Source organism: Tenrec ecaudatus, chromosome 5 (genome assembly GCF_050624435.1).
Source record: "Tenrec ecaudatus isolate mTenEca1 chromosome 5, mTenEca1.hap1, whole genome shotgun sequence".
NCBI lineage: Eukaryota > Metazoa > Chordata > Mammalia > Afrosoricida > Tenrecidae > Tenrec > Tenrec ecaudatus.
The window spans coordinates 158,628,942-158,647,177 of NC_134534.1; the positions used below are offsets into that span (position 1 = coordinate 158,628,942).

The 18,236-nt window shown below is 39.9% G+C and overlaps 1 protein-coding gene across 2 annotated transcripts in view; it reads left to right on the forward strand.

The window, feature by feature from the left end:
• ESYT2 (extended synaptotagmin 2) overlaps positions 1 to 18,236 on the forward strand; it is a 131,609-nt gene that overhangs the window by 37,702 nt on the left and 75,671 nt on the right. For both annotated transcript variants that reach the window (XM_075550163.1, XM_075550164.1), the window contains exons 2-4: positions 11,547 to 11,588; positions 12,430 to 12,564; positions 17,217 to 17,293. In XM_075550163.1, the coding sequence (XP_075406278.1) occupies positions 11,547 to 11,588; positions 12,430 to 12,564; positions 17,217 to 17,293 (254 nt within the window). The remainder of the gene's footprint in view (positions 1 to 11,546; positions 11,589 to 12,429; positions 12,565 to 17,216; positions 17,294 to 18,236) is intronic.

The window sequence follows — 18,236 nt, forward strand, 5'->3', positions numbered from 1 at the left end:
GCAAGGTAGAATTGGGGTCATGATGATTGGTAGGGGAGGAAGCGTTCAGGAACTAGAGGAAGGTTTTGAGTTTCATTGTTGCTACACTGAACCCTGAGTGGCCCATCTCCTCCACACTACCCCTCTGGAAGGGGTGTCCAGCTGTCTACAGATGGGCATTGGGTCCCCATCACGCACTCCCCCTCTTTCACGGTGATGTGATTCTCACCACCACCCCACCTTTGTTGTTGGAGACCTGGTCTCCTCTGTCCTTCACGGTCACCTATGTTGGTGTGCTGCTTCCATGTGGTAAAGATGACAGTTCTCGCATTGTATCTTAAAATCATAGATTTTTGTCTTCCTTATATTTCTCAGTCATTCTCTGTGATGTTTTTACTATTTTATATCCTGTTTGTGCAATATTAGCAAATGTTCATGAATTATGTATTAATGAGAAACAGATTTTTATTTAGTGAACAGAGTTTGAAATTTGTTAACAGATTTACCTCATCCAAATTTAATATGTTCTCTTTTTCTTTGGCGCTTAAAATAATTTCCAAGCACTTATAAATTTAAAACCTGAGTCCCATTGGATGTATTGAAGTATTATCAGGAGATGGTTTGATTTTTAAAATTCATCATGTATGAATTATAACAATAATTCAAATTGACTGTGAAGCCAGTTCACATGTACAGAAAGCTTATTGGTGCATGTAGTTTCTTGGCCCTCCAGTCTCTGATAGTTCCAAAATAGATTGGGAACACTCTAAAATTTTTGCTCAAGTTCTACCCTAGTCTCATTTAAAAAAATTTTTTATAACTCCCTAGCAACTCATGGTGTGGCTGTGCATCGAATAAACAGTATATCAACATCTAGTCCATTGATGAATGTGTGAGTTGTTTCTAGTTGTGTGCTGAGCAAAAGCATAGTAATATATAGTGCTGTGTGTATGTCATTTTGTATTTTTGCCTGTGTATTTTTAGGAAAACTTCTTAGAAAATTAGCTTATTAGGTAAGAGGGTATACACACACATGTACTTTGGTCAATTTCATCTTTAATGGATTGTACCATTTTCTTCAGTTGTTACCTTTTGTTTTTAACTGTTAGTTGTGATTTGAATGACAATATAAAGATCAAATTGGTTTTCCATGCAACAATTCTAAACATACTTTGTTTAGAGGCATTAATTTCAGTTTACATAATGTAGTAGCTCTCTTCTCAATTCCTTCATGCCCATTTCCCTTCATTCTTTACAATCCCTTCCTGCCTTCTGAAATGTATCCCTGGGAAGTGCTACAGCCATCACTGTGTTGTCTTAACTCTTATTCTCTACTTGATTTGTCGGTTATAATATCCATTGTAATGACCACACAGAATTCATGGACAGTATTCTCAATTAAAGGGTTTAATAATAAGGAAGTTAACAAGGTTTAATGCAGGTGAGCAATGATCAGGAGAGAGTTGTTTATCAGGACAAGTTACAAAGTCCTTTCAAGGCTGCTAATAAATGCCCAAAGGGGCAAACCACTCTTTGTAAGCCTCAACCCAAGTCATTTAGCTTAAGCTCCCTGGGCCAGCAACCCTAGCTCCCACAGGCAACCCACTCCAGTAAGCTTCAACCCAGAGGCACTCAGCACCACTTCCTGTAGGTCAGCAAGCCCAGTTCCCCCAACTAAGTGCCCATAGGCACCCCACTCAATAAGCCAGCTTTCTGCCCCAAAGCTCTCAGCTTTACTTGCTCTGTGGGCTTGCAAATCAACCACTCTTTTTCATGCTCTGGCTCCTGGTTCTGCTGCTTCTTTAATGTCACAGCTGCCTTCTGGGTACAAAAGGTTTGCTGTGTAGGTTTCTCAGTCCAGAGAACCCATTTCACCTCTGGCTCTTGCTAGTAATGAGATTCCCCCTGCTGCTTCGTAGAGGACTCATTTTATATGCAGCAGGATGGCATTCCAGAAAATCTTGTTCACAGTTATACACAAGTGAATCCTATCAGTATCTTCTCCCACCTTACCAGACCCTGCAGAGAAAGGTTGTCTGGCCAGAGTTATGAGACTTGGCTAGAAAGACCCACATTAAATAATTCACAGCACCTTCATTACTCTTATGTGAAGGAGTGCTAATGTCAGTCATTACAAGAATGAAACAAGCCTTTAAATTACTTTCTTCTGAGTTTTGGATGTTGTGTCGCTCTTTTAATGTAAATTGCTATAATGTTTGTTAAACTTTGCTAGTCATCTGTTACAAGACATGTATTTTACCTTTAGAATCTAGATAAATAGTTCACAATTAAACATATAATATTATCTACTTCCTGCTGTTAATCATTACTTTGCACAAGACATGTAATCTGAGGTTCACTCTTTCGTCTTTGATCCTGTGGTGTCCTAATGAGATCAAGGTGGGCTTTCTGGAGGTTGGTACCCATACTTCTGCATAGGGACTGTCTCTCAGATACTTTCTGTGTCCTTCATTTCACACAGGGCATCATAGTCAAACAAATCTGGCTTTATATTCCCTGTCTGCTTTTTTACTACTTATCCCATAAACTCCGGGTATTACTAGTGTGTATGTCTAGATCCATTGTAAGAATGAAATGAGACAATGTATATGAAATAACCTATCCCAATACTTACCACATACCTAATAATATGTATCCAGTAATTTGTTATATAAAATAGTTAAGTTGAAAATTCATACTGCCTTTACATATTTTATGGAAGCCAAGCTGTATGAAAGATTTATCATATGACCTTGAGCCATCCCAAAGACCTGGGTATTCATTACCTCTTACTCCTGTTAATTATTTTAAATGGTGAGAGGTGCATTGAAGAGGTCTTAGTCCTGTCTATTTCCCTAGGCTATAATTCTGAACGCTTTGGGTTTAAAGACTGAAAAGTTATCGCTTTGATTTCCAAGCAAATTTGCATACATATGACATTTTGCATATAATTTCAGAGGGTTTATGGACTCTAGATCACCTGCTTTTGAATTTATAGATGTGAGGTGGGTTGAATGCTTCTCTAAATCTGTGCTAAAGGTTTCTCTATGTGAGTCACAATACTAAACACTTAGAATATACCTGGTCATAGACTTTCAGAGCCTACCAAGAATTTAATTCTTAAAACAAACTAAGAATATTTATTTAAAAACAAAGCAAAAGTCACTATGAACACATTTCCCTTCTGCAGTAGAAGGAAATCCTCCTGTACAAAAATTGCATTATATTCTGTGCTATGCAGACAAAACTGAATTTCTTTGATGTGTATTGGATTAATGTCAGAATTTATGATGACTTCCACTAATTGGGAAAAAACAGACCACTTATCCCATCCACTGAAAAATGATGTGGCAAATCTGGCACAGAATCTCTGGCAGGACTGTCCATTGCTGTCTTGCCCGTTTGTTTGCTGAGAGCTGTAAAAATTCCTACAGAGATAGCCCATTGTATAAGTACTGGGGTCAACTTCAACAACGCCCACATTCTTTTATTAGAGAATATTCTAATGTGTACCCTGAGAAAACTGCTGTACTAGTGGCATAAACTTTTCACAGGTAGTGGTTTGAGTGTTTATTAAAGTTACGTTATAAATGAGCATACTATTACCATGTAGTATTGGGGAGAAAAATGTCTGCAAAGAGGTAAAAGGAAGGCATGCATGGCAGAGTGAACACATCTGGGCGTATGTCTCTATGAGGGAGCGCAGAAATGTGAGTTTTCTTGAACCGATGGTCTGGACCTCCCTTGCTCACATCTGTAAAATGAGATATACTAAAGATTATGTGAAGTGTCAATTACAGTACTACATTGAGAGTTTTACACTGCAGATAAAATTTTACATGGAAATTGAATTCAGAGAATTTACTTTGATTTCAGGAATATTCTATTGAATTGAAAAAGTATCTCTTACAGACTTCTAGAGAGAAAAAATACAGATAAAAGATTCAGCGGTGATATTAGGTGTAATGTTAAATATTGTCAGCTTTGAGAATTGTCTCTTTAGAACTAACTTCTCAAAAAAGTTACTTCTTTTTTTTTAAAGTTACTTCTTTAGATGTTTACCGGGTGGGAAAGAGAAAGCTTGAGCATTGTAAAAAGGGAATAGGAAGGGATGACATCTGCCCTCTAACCCCACAAGGAACATCAGCTCAAAGCCAGTTTCTTAGGCAGAAGTCAAGCATACCCCACCCTTTAACCTTCTTAGCAATTCTGACATCAACTTTCCCTGCCACAGCACTTTCCTGTTCAGCTGGGACTGAAAACTAATTTCAATGGCCACATAGAACTCACAGACAATATTTAGAATTACAGGGTTTATTAATGAAGTTAATAGGTTACAAAAACCCAGAGTACAACTATTTGGACAGGACAGCTTCTTTTCAGCAATACCTTCAGGCAGGCATCCCTAGTCTTTGGCATCTAAGCTACATGGCCACTTAGCCTCTGCCCTGCCCGTGCAGTGTTACAAAGCTAATAATGCCCATCATAAGGCACTCCACTCCAAGCTCAGAGATGTTCCGCTCTAGCTCCACCGTTCAACCAACCTAGCTCCCCCAATTAAGTGCCTGGAGGTACCCCATTCCACAAGCCACCCTCTACCTTAGGGAACTCGGCTTTACTTGTTCTAAAGTAAAGAACAAGTGGGCTCGGAACATATGGGCTTGAAAGTTCACTGCTGTGTTTCATGCTCTGGTTCTTGATTCTTCTGTAGCTGCCTCTCTTCTGTCCTTCCCCCTGGTGTTGTGACAGCTATTTCCTGGATCAAGGAGGCTCAGCGTGCAAGTATCTCTGAGCCCAAAGGATGCATCCACTCCTAGCTTCTCTCTCTTGCAGGTTGTGAAATCTTTCCTGCTTCTGAAATGGTTCATTTAAAACCCAACAGCATGGCCTTCACAATGAACTGTGGGTTAACAAAGGCTATGGCAAGAAGAGCCATATTTTAAAGAAGTCACTGTGCTGAAAGCATCGAAGGCAGCATAGTGATGAGATAACAAAAGCAGATTTTTTTTTTTTACTTTCTTAGTTTATTTTTTTTTTCCTTTTACATTTTATTAGGGACTCCAACAACTCTTACCACAATCCATACATATACATACATCAGTTGTACAAAGCACACCCATACACTCCCTGTCCCAATCACTCTCAAGGCATTTGCTCTTCACCTAAGCCCCTTGCATCAGGTCCTCCTTTTTTTCCCCCCCTCCCTCCCTTTTCCCCCCTCCCTCATATGCCCTTGGTATTTTATACCTCGTTATTTTGTCATATCTTGCCCTATTTGGGGTCTCCCTTCCCCCCTTCTCTGCTGTCCCTCTCCCAGGGAAGAGGTCACATGTGGCTCCTTGTAATCAGTTCCCCCTTTCCAACCCACTCACCCTCCACTCTCCCAGCATCGTCCCTCACGCCCTTGGTCCTGGAGGTATCATCCACCCTGAATTCCCTGTATCTCCAACCCTCCTATGTACCAGTGTACAGCCTCTGTCCTATCCAGCCCTGCAAGGTAGAATTCGGATCATGGTAGTTGGGGGGAGGAAGCATCCAGGATCTGGGAGAAAGCTGTGTTCTTCATCGATACTACCTCACACCCTAATTAACCCATCTCCTCTCCTAAGCCCCTCTATGAGGGGATCTCCATTGGCTGACACTTGGGCCTTGGGTCTCCACTCTGCACTTCCCCCTTCATTTAATATAATATATATACACATACATATATACATATACACATAAATACACATACATACACACACTTATATCTTTTTTTTTTTTTGCATGATGCCTTATATCTGGTCCCTTGGGCACCTCGTGATCGCACTGGCCAGTGTGCTTCTTCCATGTGGGCTTATTTGTTTCTGAGCGAGATGGCCGCTTGTTCACCTTCAAGCCTTTAAGACCCCAGACACTATCTCTTTTGATAGCCGGGCACCATCAGCTTTCTTCACCACATTTGTTTATGCACCCATTTGTCTTCAGCGATCCTATCATGGAGGTGTGCAGTCAATGATATGATTTTTTGTTCTTTGATGCCTGGTAACTGATCCCTTTGGGACCACTCGATCACACAGGCTGGTGTGTTCTTCCATGTGGACTTTGTTGCTTCTGAGCTAGATAGCCGCTTGTTTATCTTCAAGCCTTTAAGACCCCAGTCACTATCTCTTTTGATAGCCGGGCACCATCAGCTTTCTTCACCACATTTACTTGTTCACCCATGTTGGCTCCAGCTGTTGTGTCGGGAGAGTGAGCATCATAGAGTTCCAATTTAATAAAAGAAGGTATTCATGCATAGAGGGAGTGTTTGAGTGGAGGCCCAAGGTCCTTCTGCCACCTTAATACTTGACCTATAAATATAGACACAAAGATCTATTTCCCCAACCTCCTATATATATTTGCATGTACATGTCTTTGTCTAGACCTCCATGAATGCCCTTTGACTCCTAGCTCTTTCCTCCATCTCCCTTGACCTTCCTCCTGCCCTACTACCATGCTTCATTGCCACCTGGGCTAGAGTATACCTCTTCTCTAAGCAACCTTACCCTTGATCATTTCCCACCAGGCCTGCCACTCCCCCTTCTCTACCCTTTGGGGTCCCATGTTTTTCCCTTGTCCCTGGGTTTGTTAACACCACTTCCTTACCCCCCCCCTACCCCCCACCCCAAGTCCCCCCGGAACTGTCGGTCCCGTTGTTTTTCATCCAGATAGTTCATCCAGCCTGTCCTATTCAGACAGACCTGTGGAGTCACTAACATGCACGAAAACTAGACAGAGGAACACAAAGCAACAGTATATAACCAGACAACAAAACAACCAAAACAAACCACTGAAAAAGAACAGAACAAAACAGTTCACAAGAGAAAAGCTTGTAGTTAGTTCAGGGATCTTTGCTGGCCCTTAGGAGCGTTTTCCAGTCCAGTCTGTTGGGGCACCACGCCCTGGCCCCAAAGTCCACTTTCAGCATTCCCTGGGAACCTTGCCACTCCATTCCCTTGCTGTTCCGCTGCACTCCCCCAGTGCATTGCCTCGGTGTGGTGGGATCAGGTCAGGTGCAATTCCCACACTGTGTCTCCGGTGCTGTCCCCTGTATCGCCCTTAGTCACTGAGGGGCATCATGTCTCATAGTAGGGCCAGCCATGTTGTTCTCTCTGTGGACTTGCTGCTCTACTCAGGAACATCATCATCACGGCCTGGTGGGCCAGGCTGTGCTCCACTCTCTCCTCCTGCCCCTTCATCTGCTCCCGTGTGCTCTGATCAAATATGTCCATCTCCCATAGCTGCAGGGTCAATGTCGTCCTTTGGAACAAGTTCTTTTCGGGGGAGGGGCAGGAATCCACTTAATTTATGGTGCTGGGGCCTGCCTCCCAGACCTCTCCACCGGTTCCGTCCTCCACGCCGGGAGAATGCATTCACACCTTGCGACACTGGGTTGAAGTCTGGTCCCACTTTCCCTGTGGAGATATAAACAATACCCTCCCCTTGGGTGGATTAATGCCCCATTTCTGTCATGCTGATTGTACTTACCTCAGGGGACTCATGTTGTACCTGTCCCTTTGGGACTGGCTTACCTCGCTTAGCATAATTCCTTCCAGCTCTTCCCATGAAATAACGTGTTTCATGTGCTCATCGGTGCTTTTCAGTGCTGCATAATACTCCATTGTGTGTATGTGCCAAAGTTTGCTAATCCACTCGTCTATCGATGGAAACTTAGGCTGTTTCCAAGTCTTTGCTATTGTGAATTGTGCCGCAATAAACATTGGAGCGCATATGACTGGTCGTGTTTTATTTGCTGCTTCAACCGGGTATATGCCCAGTAGAGGGATGGCTGGGTCGTAAGGTAGATCAATTTCCATTTTCTTTAGGTATCGCCAGATTGCTTTCCACAGTGTCTGTACAAATCTGCACGACCACCAGCAGTGGAGGAGGGTTCCTATTTCACCACAGCCCCTCCAACACTTGTTGCTCTCTGATTTACTGATCTGGGCTAGCCTCAGGGGTGTTAGGTGGTATCTCATGGTTGTTTTGATTTGCATTTCTCTTATGGCAAGGGACTTCGAGCACTTTCTCATATATTTATTGGCCATATTGATCTCCTCTCTAGTGAAAGTTCTTCTCATTTCTTTTGCCCACTTCCTTAGGGGGTTAACTGTTTTCCTCTTTTTGCAGGTCATGATGGTGTTGTAGATTTTAGTAATGAGCCCTTTGTCTGACGTGTCATTACTAAAAATCTTCTCCCAGTCTGTGGGTTGCCTTGTCACCCTCTTGGCAAAGTCTTTCGAGGTGCACAGGTGTTTTATTCTTATTAGATCCCATTTGTCGATTTCCAGATCACCTGTGTGTGTCCCCTTCCCTGTTGCAGTGAGCCTATGTGCTCCCTGGGCCAGTGCTCTGAGATTAGTCCCGATTCCTTCCTTAATGGTCCTGATGGTTTGGGGTTTGACTTCTAGATCTGTGATCCACCTTGAGTGTATTCTTGTGCATGGGGTGAGGTAGACGTCTTGTTTCAACTTTCTACATGTGGATATCCATTGTTTCCAGCACCACTTATTAAAGAGGGCATCTGCTTCCCACTTGACGTTACAAAAGCAGATTTATAAAGCGAATGTAAGCATTAAGGTTCTCTGAAATCATAGAGTAATTGGATGTAGATGAGGTCATATTTGGGAAGTTGTCTAAAACTGAGTTGAGCTAGTTTTTAAGGCAGGAACTGACAGAGAATAATTATTATACAAATAAGAGGTAAATAGAGAAGGATGCAGTTTTGGATAAAGGAGGCACATTATTTTGGTTTGATTTAAGGAGCATGATAAAAGTGGGAATCGTCGTTTGCGAGCCGAAGAAAATAAGATTTGCAGTAGGTCTTTGAAGATTAGACTGAGGAAGTTAGCTTTTTGGTAAACAGGTAGGACTTTATGGTCTCATGTAAGATAAACTGAAATGAGATTACTGTGTTCTAGAGTAATTGTCCTCATGGCTAAATTTAGAACACATGGAAAGCCAGGCATGGAGGCCTACTGAGGGAGGCAGGTGTAGAAAACATCACAAGAACTGGCAAGTGTATGCAAGTGCTTAAGTAGAAGCACGCAGAGATGTTAACTCTGGACTCCGGTGTTTATAAAAGAAGGAACAAATCTGTAATGAACTTGAAGGTGCCCCCTATTTACTTCTTTTGCCATCGGTGATTGCTTGGATTCAGACGCAAGTGAGGGGAGCAGAAGGCAGAGAGTATTACAGTCTACTGACTGTTATCTTGGGCGTCACTGTTTAAGGTCAGTCTTAATGCTTAGCATTCCCTAGTTTGTCAACCACCTATCACATTCTTGACTTGTCTTAAAGTATTGAGTGACTTTACTACATTGTAAAGTAACAGCCGAATACACAGTACAGATGTAATACACATAGTTTTACTACCAGTATAGCTAGTTTTGCAGGCTCTCCAATTTTCCTCATCTTCCTATTCCCCCAGTTTCCTCTATGTTTTGAGGAAAAAGCACAGCTTGTTATTGTTCAATTCAGTTACAATTCAGGGCCAAAGTAGGTCTCTGTGTAGAGGCGTTCTTGGGTGGTATAGCCCTTAATATATTTGACTGCTAACTTGAAGGGCTGACGACTCGAGTCAGCAGAGACAACAGAAAGAAAAGCCTTGGTGATCTCACTTCAAAAATTCAGCCTTTGAAACCTGGTGGAGCCCAGTTCTACTCTGACACACCTGGTGGCTCCACGAGTCAGATGAACTCGACAGCTGCTGTTTGGAGTATTTTTTGATAAAAATGCATATTCTGGATTTAAGCAAATATTTCTAGCAATTTTTTCTCCTAATCTTTGGATTTTTTCATAGATTCCCAAGTTTTAAACCTTTTTTTAAATTTGGAAGATTGCTTTTTCTTTTATTTTGTTCTAGAGTAGATTCAGGCTAACTTAAAAGAGTCCACCGCGCTCATAGTTTAAACATACTAGATACTGTAAGGCATTTGGACAAAAGGGAACAGAGAATAAGTAACATGACCAGCTGCTGATACCTGTACACCAGAGGTTCTCAACCTCTGTGTTGCAACCCCTTTGGGGGTGGAATTACCCTTTCACGGGGGTTGTCCAATTCATAACAGTAGCAAAATTCCAGTTATGAAGTAGTAACGAAAATAATTTTATTGTTGGGGGTCACCACAACATGAGGAACTGTATTAAAGGGTCATGGCATTAGGAAGGTTGAGAACCCCTGGCCTATACTTACCTGTGTTCCCAAAACCAAAAAACCAAACCTACTGCCATCGAACAGTTCAACTCACAGTGACCTTATAGGAAAGTAGAACTGCCTCTGTAGGTTTCTGAGACTGGAACCTTAGGAGGAGGAGAAAGCCTTGTCTTTTCCCCTTGGTTTTGAACAGCTAACCTTGAGCTTGGCAGCCTAATGCTTTAACCACTGTGCCCCTGTGGTCTCATTGTGAAAGGATTCGCTCTCCCAGTTTTTTCTTGGAGGTGGTGGAGCTATGAATATGATGATCATGAGCGTTTGGGGATCAGGACATCTAATTTTCAGGTTGTTCTTGAGGGCCAGCCAAAGAGATTGAGTGGTTTACCAAGAATCATTTCATTGAGGTTCAGCAATCTGATAGTAGTCTCTGTCTAGCTCTCCCAGCCATTTCTGCAAAGCTAACCTTCTCACTGATAGTCCTCCCACAGCAGGGGTGATAGTAGAGTAGGGGGACTCCCCCCCCCCCCAATCAGCTCAAGTATACTATTTGGGAACATAAGTTCTAGAAATCTGAACATTTTTCTGAGGGTATCTTGGTGATTCACACAAAAATTGCCTGTGTTTTATTGTTCATTTTAAATAAAAATGTGATTATTGTAACTAATGTGAAATATACATTTCTTTTGAGGGTCGAGGGAGCACATAATTTCTCAGAGGAAATTTTCTATATTGACTTTAAGTCCCTATGCAGGGATGTTTTGTTTTATCTCCAACAGCAAAGAAAGCAAAATTTTCCACCTTTTTTCTAAGTGGGTTTCTTTCTACCTCTACAAATACTTTTTTCTTCAACATACAGAACCTATCCATCATAAACTACAATTGCAGTGTGCACATTTAGGAGAGAGTGAGAGACGCATGGAGAGGATCCAGATATGGAAAAGGCATCTGCAGGCTGTTTGGGACAATAAGTGGGAAACAAACAGAAACGTTCCCTTTGAAGGCACTGAGTCTAGACATGGATAACACAGGCTAGTCATAGTCACAGTAGAATGAGCAGACGATTTCTTTTAAAAGAGTGGGTTCAGTGTTCATGCTTTTCATGATTGATGTACCAGTGACTGGTCTCTGGACAATGGGGATATAGAACAGGTTCAGGTAGGATTTGGTGGCCACTAGGATATTCTTAAAAGGTGTCAAGAACCAGAGTGCCAGATGTTTTCTTTTCCCTCCACAGGGATCCATTTTCCAAAGCTTTAGAGCGGTTTGTTTAAAGGGGGCCTTATGTAAGCATAAGACGTACAATAAAAATACTAAGCAGCCTTCTTGACACTTTATTTAGAATTGTCAGGACTCTCAGTAAGTTATGTGTGTATGTATTTTTTTCTCCTAGGTTCATTTTCCAGACACTGAAAGAGCAGAATGGCTAAATAAGGTAAGATTAGAGCATACCAAATACCACTTATCAATGGGAATTAGAGGATGAGATAGCATCTTTCCATACTTGGGAATTTGGATGTTGACAATGTTTGAAATCACGCAGGATTCACTGAGTTGATTTCTGTTTCCCAAAGAACTCAGCCGTAACTGAGACATTGCTTTCCTTTTCTAAATTGTGAAGAAAGCATGTCTTTGACCTGAGAAAATTTATGTTCTACTTACATTTAATTTTGGTCATGTCTTCTGTCCTAATCAGCTAGTCCTCACATCTTTTTAATAAGAATTTTAAGTGAAAACTTTGGAAACGTTGTTATGAAGAGGCAAATGATTCCAAAGAAATCTAGTAAAAATTATTAGTATTTAATTTTTTTAAAGGTGTGTTTTGTATCAATGTTCTTTGAGCTAGATCTCATTTATCTCCATTTTAAAAATGTACTTTGGAGCTATATAGTCTTTTAATGTATATGGTGATAATCTTATAGCATTGGAAGTTAGTCATTAAATAAAAATTATTAATGCTTATTAAGATCCATTTAGCTTAGAAAGGCTTTTAGTAGTAAGGATTCTCTCATTTTTAGCAATCATGAAATGTGTTCATACTTTTAAACAAAAATTAATCTGAATAACAAATTCATCCATCATATTGATTAATCAATAGTTAATTGTTGCAATAAGATTTACATTTTTATCATGTTGGTTTGTATAACAAGAATTCCCTCCTTTCATTTATTTTTCAAACCTAACTCTGATAAAGGAACACAGGAACATAATTTGGCATGATTAAGTATGGGTTACAAATTAAATGTTTAACATGATTTCATCTTTCTCCTTTCCAGACTGTCAAACACATGTGGCCTTTTATTTGCCAATTTATCGAGAAGTTGTTTCGTGAGACAATAGAACCAGCTGTACGTGGAGCAAACACACACCTAAGTACCTTCAGTTTCACAAGGGTTGACATGGGTCATCAGGTCAGTTTTTACTCATAAGTCTTAAACTTTTACACATAGTTTAAGTGTTTCAAAAAAAATTAAATGCTAAACAACTTAAAATTATTTCTAGAGAAAATTTAATTAGTGTGTCTTTTCAGTTCCCTTCCCAGATCGGTCATCCTTTACCTTCATTTCTATCAGGAAGAATCCTCATGCTGCCCTTCTTCCACGCTGGTTTTGTTTGTTTATATTTTAATGATTTTATCCGTTGGTAGTTTCTCTTAGTGCTAACTTATTCCTACCCCATATTCTTCTGTCAAAATGGCTTTTGTACCAGGTTTCAACTTTCTGTGTAGTTAGGAAAGGAGTTAATATATGACTTCTCACTGAAGGCTAAGTAGCTGACAGTGAGCTTCCTATGTTTGCTTCTCCCCAGAAGTTAAAAAGCCAAAGCAAAGCAAAACTATGATCTCTATTCTTGGATTGTAGACATCTACATTAATTATGCATATTTGGGGGAAAGAGAGATTTTATTATTTGAATCATATAGAAAAAGAATCATAATATTACTTCTTGAGGATAAAGATGAGGCTTTCTGCTCCCGTAAAGATTTATAGCCTGAGAAACCCACAGGGGCCCATTCTTCACTGTCTGTAGGGTTGCTATGAGTCAACATTGAGTTTATATTATTTTAATGAAAGCCTTAATGTTGCATTTTGATATGTTGATCATGGACAGTTTTTGTTTAATTTTAAGTCAATGTTTAAAATAATTAGCAACAGCTCAAGTTAATGATGTTAACTCGATGTCGATATGCCCAATAAAAACTTAAGACATTTTTAGTATTTTTCAATCTGCACACTCTCACACAACTTATTCCACACTTAATGCACATGCAATTGTTTCATACAATACACAACTATCACCATCTCCTCTGGTTTAGTTGTTCTTTATTTCAACCTATTACGACTTTAATAAATGCGGTCGAGGCTACGTGAGACCTAGTGGTGGTGTTGCTAATACTGTTTGCTCCTGTATCTGACCTGGGGCTGCTCTGTATCTGTGTCCCGGGTGCTCCTGCTCATTCCACACCACTCACGTTATATGGTCACTTCCCATCACTGCTGGTTTTCTACTTGCAGAGAACCCTCTTCCACGTCGGCGGTTGTTCCCCGTCCAGTGCCTCAAATGCAGGCTCTTCGCATGTATTCAGCTGTATTGTGCTGGCTATTCCTTCCCTTAGCTTTGACGTCTCCAAGTGTGTTCGGTGACCAGTGGTGTGATCATCCGTTTATCAAAATACTATTTATAACTTATCCCTGCCAAGGTGTCTGAACAAGATGTCTGTATAGTAATTTTAATATTTACTTACTTCTTGAACTTTAAGATGATAACAACACATGGTAACAAACACAATTACAACTTAAAATGCTATATGAATATAAAGCACAGATCAGCAATTTTTTTCTGTAATGGAGTAGATACTGAATATTTAAGCCATATAAAATCTGTCACATGTTGCCCTCTTCCTTTCCCCCTCTTCGGTTTTACAAACTTTAAAACACATGAAAACCATTCTTAGCTCAAGGGCCAAATTTAATCTGAATATCATAGTTTGCCATCCCCTAAAGTAAAACTATTCTCCTGTTGATATTGTGAAGATTTAAAATTCTAACCCTAGCTTGATTTATCTTAGAAGAATTTGATTGTGTTCATTCTCTATTACATAGATCTTCAGTTTAATACAGAAAGATTGTTAGAGAATACTAAACATATTGAGAGTAATCTAATCCAATAAAGGTAACTTTAGCATTGTTGTCTACCACCATACTGGAATCTTTCTCTTTTTTTTTAGTATAAATCATTTTTCTTGGTGCTCTTACAGTTCTTGTAACAATCCATACATCAATTGTATCAAGCACATTTGTACACATGTTGCCATGATCATTTTAAAAACATTTTCTTTCTATTTGAGCCCTTGGTATCAGCTCCTCTTTTTCCCTTCCTATTCCACCTTCCCACCCCATGAATCCTTGATAAGTTATAATTATTTTCATATCTTACACTGTCCGCTGTCTCCCTCCACCCATGTTTCTGTTGTTCTGTTGTTCTTCCCCTCGGGGATGAGCGTTATGCATCAGTCACTGAGATTGGCTCTCCCTTGTTTCACCTTCCTCCTGCCCTCGTGGTATCACTACTCCTATTACTGTTCCTGCAGACTTTATCTGTCCTGGATTCCATGTGTTGAGAGCTCTTATCTGTCCCAATGTACATGCTCCAGTCTAGCTGGATTTGTAAGGTAGAATTGGGGTCATGATAGCGGGTGGGAGAGAGTATTAAAGAACCAGAGGAATGTTGTATGTTTCATTGGTGTTGTACTGCACCCTGGCTGACTTGTCCCTTCCTTATGACCCTTCTGTGAGGGGATATCCAATTGTCTTCAGATGGGCTTTGGGTCTCCACTCTGACCCTCCTCATTCACATCAATATGACTCTTTGGGGTCTTCTGATACCTAATACCTGACCCCATCGATAACTTGTGATCACACAGGCTGGTGTGCCTTTTCCGTGTGGGATTTGTTGTTTCCCTGCTAGATGACCACTTGTTTAACTTCAAGCCTTTAAAACCCAGATGCTATGTTTTCTAATAGCCAGACACAAACAGCTTTCTTCACCACATTTGCTTATGTACCCTTTTTGGTCGTTAGTGATCTTGTTGGGTATAATGGTGTCTTTCAAGAGTCCTGTGAAAGCTACCTCTCTTCAAAATGAAGGAACAAGAGCTACGTGTTAAGTGCTGTGTAGAGCACTGCATTCGCACTTAATGTGCCGGACCTATCCCACGAAGCATTTACATTCTATTGCTTTTCAGATACTGGGATTGGAATTGACCTACGTGTTGTTTTTAACGGAGGAAGGAGGGCATATTAGATAATGCACACATTTGTAGTAAAGGTACTAAGTTATGCATGACCCATTTTCACTTACCACACCGAGTTATGTTTTCAGCAGTGCACCATTCAGTCTTATTGGTAGTATTTTTCGCAATTCCTCTTTTTTCTGTTGCTGGTTTTCTGTTTCAGCTTTTGTATATTTTAGCTAGTATTAGAAGGAAAATGTCCAGAAAGCTGGGTTACTAGAAAATGTATAGACTTTCAAATGAAAGTATTAATGCAAAATGTGTTGAGAGGTAAAAGTCTATGATGGCAGTTCTCAACCTGTGGATCTCGACCCCTTTCAGGGTGGAACGACCCTTTCACAGGGGTTGCCTGATTCATAACAGTAGCAAAATGACAGTTAGGAAGTAGCAACAAAAATAATTTTATGGTTGGGGGTCAACACAACATGAGGAACTGTATTAAAGGGTCGCGGCATTAGGAAGCTTTAGAACCACTGGTCTGTGACATCTAAATGTGTCAAGAGTGAGACTGTCAATTGGACACGTCCCGTCAGAAGGGCTACAAGGAAGAGATGTACCAGTCAGGGTGCAGTGTAACACTGACAAAACACACAACCATCCTCTAGTTCTTTAATGCTTCCTCCCCACCCACTATCATGACCCCAGTTCTATTTTACAAATCTGGCTAGACCAGAACATGTCTACTGCTACAGACAAGAGCTCACAACACAGGGAATCCAGGACAGATAAAAACCCCTCAGGACCAATAAGGGAGCAGCAATACTAGGCAGGGAAAGGAAAGGTAGGGGGTGGAGCAAGGGGAAACCAATCACAATAATGGGTGTATGGACCCCCTGCCAGGAGGATGGGCAGCAGACAAGTGGGTAAAGGGAGACAGTGGTTGGTGTAAGACGGGGGAAAAAAGAATAATTTATAAACTATCAAGGGGACATGAGGAAGGTAGGTAAAAAAAATGAGCTGATACCAAAGGCTCAAGTAGAATGAAAATGTTTTGAGAAAGATGATGACAACAAATTACAGATGTGTTTGACACAATGGTTATATGTATGGATTGTGATAAGAGCTGTAAGTGTCTCTAATAAAATAAAATTTTTTTAAAAGAGTGAGCCTTTGAAAGTATTTCTTCATCTAGATTATTTAATGTTCGTGTGTGATATTAAGGCCTTCCTTAAAAGACTCTCAAACTGATAAGTAGGAAAAGGTTTTGAAATGATGTTATAACCAGGACCTTGAGAAATAACGTGCATTATAACCTGCCTTTGGCTTTTTATATAGTCGTTTCATTCTGATTCTATAGCATATATTATGCATTAAAATTATACATATAGCTAGTACTTTTTATTTGCTTGAAAGTGTCATGTTTGTGAAAGTCTTAAAAATTATAAGGCAAAGAAATAAAGGAAGTTATATTTCAAATAGTGTTGGAAAGAAGATGTAAAAGAAATCAATTTATATTGTAAGAGACCATGGAGGTGAGCTCTGAAAAAATAGCAAAAGTTCATGTTATTACATATGTTTTCATGGTAATCATATCTCTATTTATTAAGTAATTACTATGTACCAGGTGAGACATTAAGTTCTTTGTAGTCATTATGTTGTTTAATTTCACAATAGCCTCATAGATGGATAGCAGATGTAAATGACTTGCTAAAAGTCAAACTGTTAACACATTGTAAAAGCAGTCTTTGAGTGTCCAGTGTCATGCTAATGCCTGTTCTCTTACTGTCTATGTTATATTACAAGATTTAAAACCATCTATTTCTTGTCTCAGCCCCTCAGGATCAATGGTGTTAAAGTGTATACTGAAAATGTAGACAAAAGGCAGATTATCTTGGACCTTCAGATTAGGTAAGTTTACTTGGTGATGGTTAGTAATGTATAATGTCACTTAGCTATATCCACAAGGCAGCAGATTTAATGAACATGCTTCTTTTTGTTCAGTGGCATTTGATGACTTCTTCTTGGAGACCTAAATGTTATTTTCCTTCTAGGCCTCAGTTTTTAATTATCTAAGTAATAAAACAAATGGAGACTAGGAGCTGATACGACACCTGGTAGAGTGGGAGCTATTTTTTTTTCTTTGCCTTCATTCCTAATTTGAACTTATTCATGTAAACGATTTCACTTAGTAAATGAGTCCTGGTTATGCAGTAAGTGCTCAGCTGCCAACCAAGAGATCAGAGGCTCAAAGCCACCTGCCAGCTCCATGGAGAAGAAGCCGTAAAATTGGCTCTCATAAAGACCGCAGCGTAGGAAAGCCTCTGGAGCTGTTCTACTTTGTCATGTGGGGTCACCCTAAGTGGAAATCACTCAACACAACATTTTTAATGGATACAAGGACTATAGAGGTCCTATTGGCTGGATGACAATCTTGTGATTCTAAGCAGCTCCGAATTTGTTTATTTAATTTTCAATACTAAAGATCATTTTGTTTTATAATGTGATCTTTGAGTTTCTAAAATACCATAGTAAATGTACGTTATTGGTACCAACTACTTTTTTCTCTTAAAAAGGTGCGTAGAATATCATCATGACATTCCAAATGGATCCAAAATGGAAACATGTACACTCAAACAGAAAATTGCATTTATGCCTTCAGATAGACTGTAATCTGGAAGGACCTTTATAAGTTTCATGAAGATTATAACATTTTTCTTATGTTTTGTGCTTTCTCCTTAAGTGCCTAGTAATTATTCCATACATATATTTTAAATAAATATTTGAATGAATCAAGTTTTTTGAAACAGTATTTGGCTTTCTTAGATGTTAACACTAATGGCAGCAACATCTG